The sequence below is a fragment of the Desmodus rotundus genome, chromosome 9, assembly GCF_022682495.2.
Source record: "Desmodus rotundus isolate HL8 chromosome 9, HLdesRot8A.1, whole genome shotgun sequence".
NCBI lineage: Eukaryota > Metazoa > Chordata > Mammalia > Chiroptera > Phyllostomidae > Desmodus > Desmodus rotundus.
In genome coordinates, this window is record NC_071395.1 from 20,326,951 (window position 1) to 20,340,233 (window position 13,283).

The 13,283-nt window shown below is 39.3% G+C and overlaps 1 protein-coding gene across 1 annotated transcript in view; it reads left to right on the forward strand.

Annotated features, from left to right (window-relative positions):
* The window catches only part of MND1 (meiotic nuclear divisions 1), a 51,247-nt gene that overhangs the window by 10,735 nt on the left and 27,229 nt on the right, over positions 1–13,283 (forward strand). Inside the window, exon 4 of the mRNA XM_024569277.3 lies at positions 2,884–3,032. Within this exon, the coding sequence (XP_024425045.2) occupies positions 2,884–3,032 (149 nt within the window). The remainder of the gene's footprint in view (positions 1–2,883; positions 3,033–13,283) is intronic.

Genomic DNA, 13,283 nt, shown 5'->3' on the forward strand with positions numbered 1-13,283 from the left:
CTGCTATGGTCTTTCAGTTTACAGAAACATAAATTCTAGAGACGAGTGTTTGTAAAGCCCTTACGTGAGGTCCTGGGGCTACGGCCACAATTCCCCAAGTATCTGCTGTTTGGAGTGTCTGCTGTAGGGAAATTAAAATGGAATATGCACGCATGCCTGTGGACACACAGACACATATATGTACATGCACAAATACCACATTTATCTATTTATGGGTATAATGTACTTCAAAAGAAGTAAAAACTGTTCACATATGTTTTAATATTTGTTAAATGTGACTTTTTGTCTTTACATGGCGTATTAGTTTTCTATAGCTGTATTAGTTTTCTGTAGCAGCAAATTATCACAAACTTTGTAGCTTAACACAGCAGAAATTTACTCTGTCATAGTTCTGGAGGCCGGAAGTCAAAAATCCAGGTGTCCGCAGGGTGGGCTCCTCCAGGAGGCTCTGAGGCAGAATCAGATTCACAGTTCTCTCCCTGCTCCGTGGCTGTCTGCAGTGCTGGGCACGCAGATGCGTCGCCCCAATCCCTGCCTGTCTTCACACGGCCTTCCTCTCTGTCTTCTCCCCTTCCGACTCCAATAAGGACCCGTGTCACTGGAGTCGGGGCCCATCCTAATCCAGGATGATCTCACCTTGAGATCCTTAATTATATCTGTGCAGGTGCTTTTAACACACAAGGTCCCATTCACAGGCTCTGGGGGTTGTCCTTTGAGGGGTCACTGTCGAACCCACTCTGTATTACACATTTTTAAAAAAACTTTTCTGATTACAGAAACTACATGCTTATTTTAATAGATTTGGAAATCATAAAGAATGTAATGAAAATAAAACTTGTTCATAATCTTTCTATTCTGAGATCACCACCTTTAACACTTTGGTGTATTTTGATGTCTTTTTCTTAGGGTCTGTTTGTCTATGTATGTATGTATTTGTCCATTTCACTGAGAAGCAGCTCTGCTGCATATACCGTTTTGTTTTCGTGTATTTTTTCATATAACATTTTACCATCTACATGCACCTATGTCATTTGCTTTAGAAAATGGCGTACAACAGCTGCATCTCCTAATGTTTGATTCTGTGACTACCTACTGTGCCATAATTTGCTGAGCCCGTTTCCGAGTGTTGAACATCTAGATTGTTCCCAAATTTTTGCTGCTAAAATGAATGGGTAATTAACATGCTATGCATACATTTTTTTCTAAAAGAGTATTTTTGTAGAGCAGTTTCAGGTTCACAGAAAATTTGGGAGGAACGTACAGAGATTTCTCATATAATTCCTATCTCCTGCCCCCAACATGCATAGCTCCTATTATCAACATCGCTCACCAGTGGTACATTTGTTACAATTGATGAACCTGCAGTGACACATCGCAATCACCCGAAGTCCACAGGTTACACTAGGGTTCACTCCCGGTGGTACACATCCTATGGGTTTGGACAAATGATAACAACGCAATGCACGTCCATTGTATGGCACTATACAGAGTGTTCTTGCTGCCCGGAAATCCTCTGTGCTCTGCCTGTCCATCCCTTCCTCTCCCCCACATCAGTTGTTTCCACATCTCATGTTACTTCAGAAGGAAACAATGAAAAATAGAGACTTGTGTAGTCTTAGGCTTTTTATGTGTATTCTCGAATTACCTCAGGAAAGCCAAATCAAACTCATTCATTTCCCAGAACTGAGTTTTCACTGTAGAATTCTTTGACATTTTATTTTAGTTTGTACTTCTTTACAGTGAGGTTGAATGTTTTATGTATTTGGTGTCAATTTTATTAAATCTTTAATTTTCTAATAGATTTTATTATATTTGGTGATCTTCTCTAGAAAAAATTAAAATGGACATTAAAATATGGATAATTTCTTGGTACAGTTTTATTTAATAGAAAGTAAAAAAAATAGAAAGCAAGAATTTTTCACGAATTTCAAACATTTGTGAAACATGACTTTGTATTTTAATATGCTACTTTTAAAAACTCTTTTGATTTTTAAAGTTACCTCTAACCATAATATCCAGTTTATTTCTTTATATATTGTTTAATTTTTCATAATAGTTTTATTTTAGTCTTCTTAGCAAAAAAAGGCAATACATGTTTATTGTTGGAAAAAATAAGAAAATAAGCAAAATGAAGGAAATAAAAATTGCTTCTTAATTTATCATTCAAAGATAATCACTTTCACATTAGTGTGTACTCTTTTAACTTTATTTTTTGATATAATACATTCTACATAATACCTTTTGAATGTATGTATAGCACGCCATTAAACAGTTTATAACATAAATTTGATAATTGCATAGTATCCCATCACAAACAAATATTTTTAAAAGTCCAGTTATTGGACTGGTCTCCAACTTTTTGCTGTTCAAAACAGTGCTTTGACGAGAATCCTACGCGTATCCATCATTATTTTCATTGGCCGCATGTATGAAAGTGGCATGTCTACGTAACAGGCATGCGTAAAGCCAAACCTTGCGTTCCGTGCTGCCGTGGGTTTTCCGCCCGTGTTGAGAGTACCCGTTTCCCTGAATCCTTTATCATGTCTTTTAGTGTGTTTAATTTGGTAGTCAACATATCATATCTCATTGCTATTTTACAGTTCTTTAATTATTAATGGGGTTGAACATTTTTCCTGTTCGCCGACCATGCACATTTTGTAGATGCCCATTGATATACTTTTATTCTACTATTGGAGAATTTGGCTTTTTTGTCACTGTTTCTAAAAGCTCCGTATTTATTAACTCCTTTTAAAAAATATTTTATTGTTTATGCTGTTGCACTTGATTAACTTACTAACTCGATCTATAATGTTTGTTGTATTTCCCCAGTTATTAGCCTTTTAACTTTACTTATAATAAATGTGTAAAAATTGTCTCTTTCAGCTGCAATGTCAGTGAAAGAAGTTCTCCAAAGCTTAGTCGATGATGGCATGGTTGACTGTGAACGGATCGGGACGTCCAATTACTATTGGGCCTTTCCGAGCAAAGCTCTTCATGCGAGGAAACGTAAGTTGGAGGTTCTGGAGTCTCAGGTAAGCCACCACAGTTAAAAATAATAGATTTGCTTCGTAGGGAATTTGTTCCACTTAATCTTTTTATTTAATGGTTTCTGTTAAATTGTTCACATACATTATTTGACTCAACGTCTAAAGATATCAACATTGCTTTCTCCCAAACGATAAGGACCTTAGGCCCTGACCCACATGGCTCAGTTTGCTGGGCGTTGTTCTGCAAATGAAAAGGTTGCTGGTTCGATTCCTGTTCAGGGCACATGCCTGGGTTGTAGGTTCGGTCCCTGGTCGAGTCACATACAAGAGGCAGCTGATCCATGTTTCTTTCACACATCAGTGTTTTTCTCCCTCCCTTCTTCCCTTCCCCTCACTCTAAAAATAAATAAATAAAATCTTAAAAAATATATATATATCTTAGAATGTTTTAACCTTAGTCTTCCCTTGTGCTATGATACTGTGTTCTAGTATTTTAGTTCCTTTTTAGGTTTATAAAAGAATTGATGGCAAGGTACAGAGAGTTCCCTGAAACCCACCCCCTCCTCCCTACCAAATACACAGTTTCCCCCATTATCCTGTTTTGTGTTAGTGTTTGTGTAGACATATGCTTTCATTCATCTTGGGAATTGCTGAGTCAAATGATAATAAGTTTCGTTGTTTGAAGGACTTCCAGACTGTTTGCTGAAGCAGCTGCACTATTCTGCATTCCTATCAGCAGTGTCTGAAGCTTTCACCACTTTCTCGCCAAAACTTGTCATTACCTGACTCTTTGATTGGTGGGTGTGAAGCGGCACCTCATTGTTTTGATTTCCACTTCCCTGACGACTAAGGATGTCGAACATCTTTTCATGTGTGTACTGACCATTCGTATATCTTTCTTAGAGACCTGTCTGTTCAGATCTTTTGCCATGTTTTATCTCTTAAACATGATGCTGCATTTTTTTCCTGTGAGGAAACGACATATGTATTTATCACTTAGCAATTTTTTAAAAACGGTTATGCAATTAAAAACTTTATGCAGGGCAATTTACTTTTTTTATTTTATTTTTTTATTTTTATTTTTTTTTAATTTTAATTTTTTATTGTTATTCAATTACTTTTACGCCTTTTTGCATTTGCCTGTCTTCATGAGTTTTTGTTCTGGCTTCTTTCCTCTTTGTAAATTCCCTTGTCCTGCATTTCTACTTGGCCATTTCTAAACATCTCTCCTCAGAATCCTTGAACTCCCATAGCTTGAGGGTACATACCACAGATTTTTCTCTTCTTTTAACTTTTCACATGTATACATCTTCTCTTCGATTAGTTTTTAAAATAACTTTATTGAGGAATCACTGACATACAAAATCCACTTGTATTTAAAGTTTATAAACTGATAAGTTTTGACATATGTATATATTCATGAAACTATCACCCCAGTCAAGATAATGACTTACCCATCACCCCAGAAAGTTTTTTTATTCTCTTTTTCAACTTTTCTCTCCTGCCCTTCCCTGCACTGTTCCCTTGCCCCCATCCCCAGGCAACTACTGATTTGCTTTCTGTCACTATGCATTAGTTTATCTTTCCTAGAATTTTCTATAAATGGAATCATACAGTCTGTACTCTTTTTCCTGGCTTCTTTTACTCAGCATAATTATTTTAAGGTGTATCTATGTTGCTTATGTATTAATCATTCGTGTTTATTGCTGAGTGGTACTCCGTTTTATGGATGTACAATAGTTTGTTTACCTGTTGATGGACATTTGGATTTTGTGTTTGTTTTCGTTTTGGGTTATTAGAAATAAAGCTGCTATGAATATTCATATACAAGTCTTTGTATGAATGTTTGTTTTCATTTATAGTTGGAAAATAACCTTGGAATGAAATAGTTGGATCATATGGTAGGCATATGTTTAACTTTTTAAGAGATTGTCAAACTGTTTTCCATAGTGTTATGCGATTTTATATTCCCACTAGCAGTGTGTGAGAGTTCCAGTCCCTCCACGTCCTGATTCATACTTGGTATGATACCCATTCTAGAAAGTGTACCGTGATATCTCGTGGTTTTAATTTCCGTTTCCCGTTGACTGGTAATGTCGAGCATCCTTGCATGTGTTCACTTGTCACCCATATACCTTCACCGATGAAGTGTCTGTACAGATCTTTCTGTCTTTTAAAAAACTGAGTTGTTTGTTTTTATTTCTGAGTTTACACAGTTCTCTGTACTTAATGGATATACATCCTATCTTGGATAAATGCTTTCCAAATGTTCTTCTCCCAGTCTGTGGTTCATCTTTTTACTCTCTTAACTGTTTTGAAGAGCAGAAGTACTTAATTTTGATGAAGTCTGTTTAATCAATTTGTTTCTTTCTTGGTTGATGTTTCCGGTATTATAACTTACTTTCTTCCAGGCAATTATTCATGCCTGAAATTGGGCGTAACAGGTGCTCATTAAGCGTTTCTTGGTTGACTTAACAAGACCGAGAAACTCTGACTTTGAGAAAAAAGGCCAAATGTACACTTTTCATTTCCTTGCCTCTGGATTTAGCATAATCTCTACTAAACAAAGAGGAGCTTGGCAAACATTACTAGAAATAAGCAAGAGACTCTTGCTAGTGTGCTGGTATAGTGAATGTATTTTTACAAAGTAAGCACAATATCATGTTTATTTACACTGAACGATTGAGGAATGGGATGTTCTAATTAGTTACTGTCAATATACTCCTCCCTACTGGTCTGAGAGTTGGCATCCAATGTGTTTTGTGACACATCCTCTCTCCCCACCCTTGTTTGCAAACTGGAGGTCAAAGCTTAACCTCACACACCTATTCAGAAGTCAGAGGTCAAGTCAGGGGCTAACCATAGGCAGTATGTTTAATATCTGCTGTTTTAAGCACTCCAGAAGTAGATGAGTGAGATTCTGATACGTCATTTGTAAAAGCTAATAGCTGTTGGCATTCGTTATCAAACAAACACACACTCAGTGCCATTTCACTGATCCAAACCGACTCCATTCTTTCCCCAAACTTTGAGAAGTCACGTCGATGCATACTCTGCCCCCTCAATCATGGCTCTGAAGATCGCTTACTGTTTTAGAGAAGCGATATGGGTTAATGGAAAGATAGTTAGAAATCAGGCATGAATTTAAGTCACGTTTCGCTTGTTACTAATTGTAGGATCTTGGAAAAATTTCTTAAGCTCTTTAAAGTCTCAGTTTTGCAATTTGTAAGAGAGACTATACTAATTTTAGAGGGCGTGATGCAGCTTTAAGTGACACGTGTAAAGTGCCTGGTGGACGTAGGCACTTAGCATATGGCGGCCACAGATTCAGTCACATTATTGTATTGTAAGTTTATGTGTTCAGTCAGAACAGATATTTGAGGGTCTGCTATGTACAAAACATTTTACCAGATATGAGAAAAAGTAGAATTCAGAATCCATGCTTGATAACCTGTGCTCAAACTAATACACCTACACACGAAAGAGTTGGAAGTGTTCTATGGCTAACTGCTGGAATGAGCTGTAGAGATTAAAAATGCTGCAAGAGATGGTGGGATTTCTATAAAGATGGAAGGCACTCAGTTAGTGTTGAATTGACCCAGATTCCAAATTCAAGGTTTCACTGAAGGATCCGTTTATTCAACACATTGCCAAAGTAAAACGTGAACTTCCTTAGAGTTTCTTGTTAATTACTTCCAGATTAGAGAGAGAGAGAGGGAACTCTTAATTCCCCCCGCCCCCATCAATCTCTTGTTCTTTGGTTCGGTCAGTGATTTCAATTATGTGCAGGCATGTATTTGTCTCTTGAGAATAGACATTTTTGTAGTAGATCTGAAAACTAAATCAGGAAACACGTTTTTTTCCTCCCTTCCCTTTAGGTTGTATGTATTGACCATTATTAAAGACAGTCTAAAAAAGCCTCATGACTATAGTTTAGGTTTCTCTCTAACGTTTTCTAAGCTAGCAAACAAGCCATTAGCTGTGCGGGGGGAGGATTAACTATTAATACCTGTACAGATATTTACTACGCGCCTGTTCTCTGCATGCGCGGTGCCAAGTTCTTGGGGCAATATAAAATAATGGAGTATGTAGTTCGTGTTGACATGATTTGTACTTTATTTGGTAATGTAACGTAAATAGTTTATGTAGTTAACTTTTTATGAAAAGACATAGTTAATTTTTATGAAAAGTTAATTAATTGTGTAAAATTTAGTTATATGAGATCAATGCCAAAGACTGTTGTTGCTACAGGTCCTAGTTGTTCTAACCCTACGAGTTTAGAGGATGGTAAGATTTTTCTAAATCCCTATAGTTAAGGGAAAGTTTTTGGAAACAATTACTTTGAGCAGAAATTGTAATAGATTTAGATGGATGGAAGAAATCACGAGGGGGGCAGAGGGGCCACTGATGCTTATGTTACAATGACATCCAGAATGTGTCGAGCACATAGCGGGTACTGTTCTAAGAGCTTGTCTTCATTATTTTGGACTGCGGTAACAAAATACCACAGGCTGGGCAGCTTATAAACAGCAGAAACTTACTTCTCACAGTTTTGTAGGCTGGTCAGGTAGGAGCCCTCTCCGGGTCGCTGACTTCTCGGTTTGCCCTCACGTGGTGGAAGGGGCTCCGCATCTCTCTGGGTGCTCTTTTATAAAGGCACTAATCTCACTCACGAGGACTGCACCCTCAGACTTAAGCACCTCCCAAAGGCCCCTCCTACTAATACCATTACCGTTAGGGGTTAGGACTTCAATATATGAATTTGAGGAGGACACCAACATCCAGATCATACCTGAGCTTTTATATGTTTTATGTCATTTGACTCTTAGAACTGCATGAGGTATGCATTAACTCCATTTTACACATGAGAAGACTGAGGCACCAAGAGGTTAAATAACTTCCCAAGGTGACAGCATTAGTAGATGGTGAAGCAGGATGCAAATCCAGGCATCCCAACTCCATAGTCCTTGCTCCAGACAATAGATAAACAAAACTTTAAAGCAAATTGCATTCAGCTAATTGTTGGTGACCCGCGCGCAAAGAATGTGCAACTTTTTTGTTGTATAGTAATGGGAAAATAAGATTAGAGATTAGTTTGAGCGCCTATTTTGGGATGTTTTAATGGTTGGTTTGATTTTTATCATACACACAAAGGGGGGGAAGTTGAAAATTTTCTTGCCAGATTATTTTTATGTTTTTTTTCCTGACCTAATTATAAGCTTAGAAAATAATGCCGTGACATAATATTAAGCACAAAAAATTTCCCCCTCTCTGTATGTAATATAGTATTATTAATGTTGCTGAAAATATATGATGTATTTTATTTCTGCAAAGCTGAAATAAATATTTGGGTTGGGTAGAAAAAAGTTGTTAAGCTAGATTCTCTAAATAGCTGTTACAGAGATGCATTCCTGAAGCTCATTTACATAAATTAATAACTTTAATGGGCAAGAAAAGCTTTATGTGGAGATGATCAAAGTGGTAGCGTATGTTTAAATCTGTTAGTTCTTCTTACATATATGTAAATATGTTTCAATATTTGGGTGATTGTAGAAATAGCCGTTTGGCTTAACAGAAAGTATAAACCATCAGATCGTTTCCTCATGTCATTGTTGTGATTTTGTTGTGAATTTTTACGTGGCTTTAAATTTAATTCTCATGTGGAACTCCCAAGCAAAATGGTATTGCTCGCTATCCTGAAGAATGTATGGAACTTGTTAAAGGTCAAGAAATGATTTTTTTCTTCTTGATAACTATTTAAGAGTTTTGGCCGAAACTTGCTGATTATTTCAGTGTGATAATGATTTTTAGTTACTCTGTGTGTATGTGTGTGTGTGTGGTTTTCTGAACATTTTCCATCTGGAAAAACAATACAGAATGTGTTAGAATAAATAATTCTTCCCATGATGCTCTGATTTTCTCCTTCTCTTTGCCCCTTTCAAATAGCTTTTAACAATGAAGGAATGGTCCTAACTTCAAGGGAATGACCAAGAGCAGTGTTACTGCTATTGTGTTGGGCGTGCTGTTGAAGTTACTGGCAGTATGGGAAATAACTGACCACTGCTGATTAGAAATGCCCTTTTTTAAGCCTTTTGCAAAAGGAACAGACTTTGCCCAAAAGAAAGAGCCTTTCAGTATGCTCTTGCTTTTGTGTTCTTGTCCCTGCCCTTTCTTCCCGACCGGCATGTTCCTTTTCCTTTGCTGCGGCAGCGCCCTGAGCCGGCTCCAGTCTACCACAGCCTGCTACTTGTTGTTTGCCCAGCCCCATCTCTGGGTCCCTTTGTGTCCCCAGTACCCAGCACAGTCCTTGCGGACGGCGGATACTTGAGAAGTGAATGAGAATGAAAGGAAACAAAGGCTGTGACGACCGTCTGCCAATAACCATCCACTGATTCAGAGGATTTCATCAGTGCTGCAAACTAGTCTGTGTAGCAGTTTTTACCTGACTTTTTATTTTAAGGGTCAAAGTGATAGAAATCATACTCTTTCTTTCGTTTTCCTGCTCTGCTAAGATCGTCCGTAGTTCTTCATCCAAGTTCTGGTTTCAAACCCATCTGTTACCAGTGGAAGGTAGCAACGGGGCAGATGTTCTAGGAGTTGGTTTACATTTTGATATCAACACTAAGCTGGATTTCAGATATAGTGTATTGGTTTCGGAAGACACTAATAGATTCTTAGGATAATTAAAAAATGTTTTTGCCAGTGTTTAGAAATGAGTATAGAGAAATTTTATTGCTAAAATTAAATGACTAAAGAATAGGTTTGCTGTTGGACTGTGTGGATGGACAACTTGAAATGGTTTTGAAGAAAAATAGGCATTACCTCTGCCGAAATTCTTTGAGGTCAGTAATTCTTTAGTGAATGCCTGCCCTGGTGACACTGTGACCGGTGAGAGGGACATAAAAGTAAGTTAGTAGTTCCTGTCCTCCAGGACCTCCCAGTCTTTGAGACACATGTGTCAACACGTCACCGCGGTATGGTGTGATGTGCGCAGGAGGGGGGTCCAAGGGCGATAGTCCTGCTGAGGAAAGGCTGGACAGTTAAGGAAGGAGACGTGTAAGTTGGTTCTGGAAACACGTATGGGAGACCATAAGGTAGTTAGGGTGCGGGGCTTTCTGGGTACAGAGGCCAGTATGGCAAGGCCGGATCACACACTGGTTTAAGAGTGGGCTCTAGACCCAGACTCCAAACTCAAATCCAACTTCTTGTGTTTACTAGAAGCCTGTTGTACCTCTGTTTTCTCATCTGTCAAACGTTGCTGATTTTTTACTTCCTAAGGTAGTTGCGATCATTAAATGTTCTATGCAACTGATTACAACAATGACTGATGCGTGAAAGTGCTTTAGCTTTTGTTATTGCATGCGAAGGTCTACACGGCAGTGCGGGTAGCACTCCATGACGTGTGGGGGCCTTGAGCCTCTTTTGCACCGCTCCATTGAGTGTGCGGGATGAGTGAACTGTGCCTAGACTGGTGACCGATGCTGGTGATGAAGGGCTCTGTGTGTCTCAGGTGAAGACTTCTGAGTAGGGGAGTGAGATAGTGAGAGCCTTCTTTGAGAAAGATGGAGTGGAGGAGTGTGCGCTGTGAAGTCGTCCAGCTAGGAGATGATGAAGTCTTAAACTAAGACGCTGGACCTCGGGCTGGGGATAATGGACAGACGGGGCGGGGGGAGTTTAGGAGGTGGAATCTGCAGTCATTAGTAGTCTACACTTTGGGTCTATAAGGTTCAGATTTTAAAATGAGCAGATGAATTTTTATCTAAACACAGATTTCCCCTTTGTTGCCAGTGTGTGGATAGGGAACACATGCTGTCTGTCTGTCTGTCTGTCTCTGTTCTCTGAAAGTCGGGTTAAGGTAGCAGAGATTATGACAATAATTAAAATTCATGCTTAATTCTCTATATAGAAAGGCTGAATTTAAAAAAATCGAGGTTACTGTAATCATTACTAGTTAGTGAAGATCACCTGTACTGTTGTATGTTGTGGACGGGAAGGAAGAGAAAAGCTGGCCCAGAGATGTTCTCCCAGACCAAGTACGCAGTAGTTGGGGCGGAAACTGGACAGCGCCGACCTGATTTACGCACATTCGTCAGCGTTTATTAGGTCTCCACGTGTCTCAGTAACTGCGTTCTGTGCTGGAGATGAACGTGATCGAGACATGCCTGCCCTCAAAGAATGTTTGCCGTGGAAATAAGGCACTCTGTAAAAGAAATACAGCACAGAGAAGTACTAGGCTCTGCTGAGGAGGAGGTGATAAAAAGATTTCCCAGAAGAAAAGGTTTTTGAGGTGGAGATTATATATATATATCACTGGTTAGTGGACAGGTTGGACTTTGTTAGAGGAATAAGAAGATCCATCCAGGATAGCATGTTAAAACACAAAGATATAAAATGAAAGGCATGCAGAAAGCTGTGAACAGTTTGGTGTGACTAGTGTGTGGGGTTGCAGGAGGGGTAACAGCAGGTCATTAGGCTGGCCGGTGGCAGGAGCAGGATTACAGAGAGCCCTAAAGCCAGGCTGAGGAATCTGGACTTCATTATTCAGGACTGGGGAACCATCCAGTGGGCGGGCATTGAAGATAAGTACTGTAGCAGATGGGAGAAAGTGAGGACTGGAGACAGGCTGATCAGTGAAGACGCCAGTTCAGAATTCTGGACCAGAGGTGTCCAAGATTGTGGCAGTGGGGTTGGGAGAAAGGGAGAGACTTGAGAGGTATCAGTATGTAGCATCAACAGAGGTTTGAAACCAACTGGATGTGGAGAAAAGGGAGAGGAAAAAATATGTAACTACCAGGCGGTTTGGGTGACTAAGTGCATAGTAGTTTCAGAGTCTAGAAGACAAAGAAGCAGGTTTGGGTGATGAGCTGAATTTTGAACACACTGAATATGAGTTGCTCGTCTCTCTACATTTTTGCAGAGATGTTCAGTAGGGAGCTGAATGGATGGACGTGGATCTCAGTGCACAGGTGTAGGCAGGAGATAAAAACTGGGAAGTCAAAGGTACCGAAGTGGCCGTGGAAGCTGTAGGAGTAGATGAGATGTCCCAGGAAGCATGCGCAGAGCAAGAAGGGAAAGGGACTGAGGACAGATGCTGGGGACCCGTAGTATGACAAGGGAAGTTGCCTAGATTTGAGTTACTTTCCCCTATTTTAGTAATCTTAACAGAAAACATGTGTTACCTTAACATGGGGCTGCATAGGGTAGCTAAAATCTCATGAATGGTCGTTCTTCTAAATGGTAGTTCTTCAAAAATGAGATTCGCACGGAAAGCATAAACTAACCCCTCTTTACAGTTAGGGAGACTGGAGTGTTATTTGCTTAGATTTACATCAGCTCAGTGTGTTAGCACTAGTTACTTCACACCAGTTGTCAGAAGTCCTGATCGGTGCCCTCTAGACCATGGATTGTGAGTCTTACTTGACCCACTCTCGTGAGCTGAGAGACGAATGCTCCAGGAACACACTTTGGAAACGCCTCCCCACTTTACGGGTGTGTTTCAGCAGATACGACGTTTCCTGCCTTAGCCTACTTTCTTCTCCGGAGAGCTGATGATGTACGTTCTGTGTTGCTGCCTGCAGTGGCCTTGCCAGTTGGCAAACCACATCCCAACATGTTCCAGGCTGTATTGATTAAATATTCCTTTGTGGAGTCTCTCAAAGAGCCCAACCCATAATCCTTTTCCCTTCACAGCTCCCTCATTCCAAGGCATTCAAGTGTGGGGGTCAGCTTTCTATTAGTGTGTATGCACAGTGTCCACTTCAGGGATTCCCCATCTGTTCTCTACCCGTTTAGCATACCTTAGATTTGTATCTCTAACATGACATTAGCAAGTGAGAACTCAAGCCACGAAAACTATGTATTGTACTATTTTTAAATATTTACATTGGCATTTTTCTAGAATAAATGTAAAATGTATTCACTGTAGAAAAAGAATAAAGGAAAAACGTAAATTTCTTGGCAATCCTATCATTTAAAACTAATTACTGTTGGTATTTTGATATATATTCTTTCATTTTGTATGCATGAATCAGGATATTTTCAGCCACAAATAACAGAAAAGTAGATCCCTACTGACTTAAATAATAAGGTTTTTCTTTTTTTCTTACATAAGAAATTTGGAGGAGTGGGCTCTTTCAGGATTGGTTAATCTTGCCACACATTGGTATCAGAGGTCTGGACTGGCTTCTCTGACATTTTTGGCTTTCTGTTTTTGGATGCAGGTAGCTAGTACACCTGCTCTATCTTCCCTTGACAATGCCTAAAGCAGGAAGAAAGATGGACTTTCTTGTCCATCTC